We start from the raw sequence: 3,331 nt of genomic DNA, 5'->3' as shown, positions 1-3,331 counted from the left end.
GGATAAGTCCACACCCAAGACCTCCATGCCTTGTTGCTTCCCTATCGACCTCCCGTCCGGTCTCAATTTACTTTTACCTCATGGTTCTGTTCCACGATAGCAGATATAGCCAACCGTGCTCCGGTATCCACCTATATCTCGCAGGTGACAGGACATCACCCGACTTCTACCGGTCTAAGCATGGCTAAGCATATATATTCGATCCTGGACCTATACCGGTTAAAGGGATGATATCTGGACAAGAATTGTACATGCATCAAGTGGTTTTATTCAACTCTTATAACCTAATGCATCAATCATAAATACGTAAGTAAACATTTGTAAATTATTGGGAGACTTATAATGCTCCGGGGCTTGCCTCGCAGAAAGGAAGTAGGACGGTGGTCAGGGCACTCCGGAAGCTCTTCAGGGTTCTGCTCCACGCCTTCGGGAGCTGCGGCTTGCGGATCCTCCTGCGGGTTCCCTTCCTCTGCTTCTTCGAACTCCAGCAACGTGATCTCTTCCTCCGATCCTAGATGCATGAGTATGGTATGAGTATTACGAATGCATAATGTTAACAAGTGCATCGCGTTGTTGAGTAGGTGCATATCTCTTCTCGATTACTACTTAACTATTTCTACAACGCATCGACTAGGCCATAATTAGTAGCTACTTGTTTTACTCATAACTGGAGTTCTACAACTCCAAAAGCAGTGATCCTGGACTTTCTGGAAAGCTTATCAAATTCTCTACGACTTTGTTATTAACCATTTTTACAGTCTACATCAGTTTCAACATGTAACTCCTCACACTCTAGAATCAGTCCGGAAATGATTTAACATGCAATATAAAGTAAGAATACTTCTACTTTATGTAATCATTCACAATTTGACAACCTAGAACCTACCAACAGTTTAAGCATACCAAATATAGTTAAGATAATATAATGGTGAAGCCCAAACTATTTATTAAATTGCCTTTATTATTTTATTTAGATATCTAGGTTAAATAATAAATATATATCAGATGTGCTTAATAAATTCTCAAAAATTTACAGAGCCTTACTAATGCTATCAAAGGACTACTATAAAATTTTCATGTCATTTTACTAAGTAGCACATCCTATACAAAAATGATAAGGAAGCAAGGCTTGAAATAGCATAAATGGAAAATCCCATTGAAAAGTGTCAAGCAACAGATTTCTTATTTTTCCTAACATCCATATAGTACTAGTATCACCTCCAACAAATTTCATGAATTTTGGACTCATAATTAATTTATAAAAATTCATGCAAGGATTAACTATTTATAAAAGAAAAATCTATAACTATAGATCTACACATACACTGGTCTTCAAATTTTTATCCAAGCTCATATATGACAAGAATAGCCTACCACAAAAATTTCATAATTTTTGGAGCACAGGAACTCTAGATACAAAATAAACAAATTTAAATGCATTCAAAAGCACATTTCAAATCCCTATTTAAATCTCCAGAAATTTCTACTGTTGAACCCAAGAACATATTTTTCTTAAATACTACACTTCCTAAGCAACACAATCATATTTATTTCAACATTTTAGGAGCTACCAAACTGGAGATATGAAAATCACAAAAGAAATCAAAAACTGGATCAAAATGAGTTGGCCTTCAATACTGCTGTCGCTGACAGGTGGGACCCGCTGGTCAGGTGACCCCACGCGTCATCGACTCGAAACAGGGTAGGCGGCGCGCTCGGCTGACGCGGCGAGAACTCGACGGCGGTGAGTTCGCCGGTGGTGACATCATCACCATACGACCTACATGACTTAGCGCGTTGATTGGTATACTTGGCCGGCCCTATCGTCGACTCTGGAGCTGATGGCGGCGACCATGGCGGAACGGCGGAGCTAGACCACGGCAAAACGCCGGTGACGACCTCGGTGGCTCGATCTAAGGCTCGGACGAGCACCAGGGTACTACGGCGGACCTAGCGCACCAGCTATCATGCGGAAAGGTAGACTACAGCGGCGTGGCCACGATGACGGACCACGGCGGCGAAGCTCCGGTGAGCCTTTGCACGGCACTGGGGCTTACCGAGCTCTGTCGGCGAGCACGGGAGGGAGTAGTGGGTCGCTGGGGAGACGGGGAAACTATGGTGGTGGTGCTGGAGTGGCTAGGCGCGGGCTGCGCGCGGCTCTGGTGACGGCGGAGCTGCGGGCGCTCGGCGGCTGCTGCAGTGGGGAAGAAGGGACGCCAGAAGGGAAATGGGAGCGCGGGGCGACTCGGGCGGGTGCTGGCGGTGATGAAGGCGCGCCCAGGCGCGGCGTGGCCTGCGCGGTCAGGGCGCTGGCGACGCGCGGCCACGGCGACCTCCACGCGGCGCGCGGTGTCTGAAGCCGGTCGGCCACTGAAGCCAACGCGCTGGACTTGATTCAGTTCGTCAGAACGCGATGGCCGAGCCTGACAGCGCGTTTTCAAATTGATTTACCGGCTAATCGGTGGCTCCTTCGTGCAAACCTACTGAATAGAATTTGTAGACCCATGTACCAGCTTCAAATGTTGTTCAAGGATCGCATTCTAATTCTCACCCGAACTCAAGTTATAATGCCCTGAAGGTCAGCTTGTCAGGCTGTCAGTCAATCCATCACTTAGAAAATTTGTTAAGTGTTGAAAGCTGGATTTTGCTGGTTTTTGTGGGACACATTCAAGCATGTTAGGAGCTAAATCAGTCCATGACCCAAAAATCAAAGTTGTTCCTTATGTCAAACACTACAACATTGCTTTAGTGAACTCCTCCATGCAAGGTCCCTAACACCTAGTTCAACTTTAGTCAAACATGTCACTTTGAAATCATGATACCTATTCAAACCATGGCTAAATGACCAAACTAGCCTTAGCACTAAATACCAAAGTTGTTCCTAATGATATCCTAAGCATGTTTGAGCAATTTGCAAGGTCATTTAAGCATTTCATGTAGTAGTCACTCATATAGCTATCTAGGTCAACACATGAAATATCACTTAAGTGCTAGATCAAGGAATGTGGCCTTCATGAACAAGGTTCCTTTTGTTAACCTAAGTGTAGCTAAGGTGTTCTAGTGACCAACATTACACACTAGCATTTATTTGCACATGATCATATGCATATGTTACAAGAAACACGAAATAACAAGCAATGTTTCATATGTTTCGATCAGATGTTTCAATTGTAAACGATGATTTATGAATGCTTGATGCTCATGCTCATGTTATGCAAGTCAAGTTATGCAAGGCTAACACCCGAGGTGTTACAGCCCCTCCCCCTTATAAAAATCTCGTCCCGAGATTTGCAAGACCTACCATTCTTGGAAAAAGGCGGGATAAACTTCT

At 44.3% G+C, this 3,331-nt stretch overlaps 1 protein-coding gene across 1 annotated transcript; it reads left to right on the top strand.

Annotated features, from left to right (window-relative positions):
- The first annotated feature begins 1,967 nt into the window (after positions 1-1,967).
- On the top strand, positions 1,968-2,357 carry LOC136525861 (H/ACA ribonucleoprotein complex subunit GAR1-like). The gene has a single exon (XM_066518707.1). The coding sequence runs from the start codon at positions 1,968-1,970 to the stop codon at positions 2,355-2,357; it is 390 nt and encodes a 129-aa protein (XP_066374804.1).
- The last annotated feature ends 974 nt before the right edge of the window (positions 2,358-3,331 follow it).

This window comes from Miscanthus floridulus, chromosome 19 (genome assembly GCF_019320115.1).
Source record: "Miscanthus floridulus cultivar M001 chromosome 19, ASM1932011v1, whole genome shotgun sequence".
NCBI classification, from domain to species: Eukaryota; Viridiplantae; Streptophyta; class Magnoliopsida; order Poales; family Poaceae; genus Miscanthus; species Miscanthus floridulus.
The sequence above is the reverse complement of the archived record's forward strand: the minus strand, read 5'-3'. Positions and strand labels throughout refer to the sequence as shown.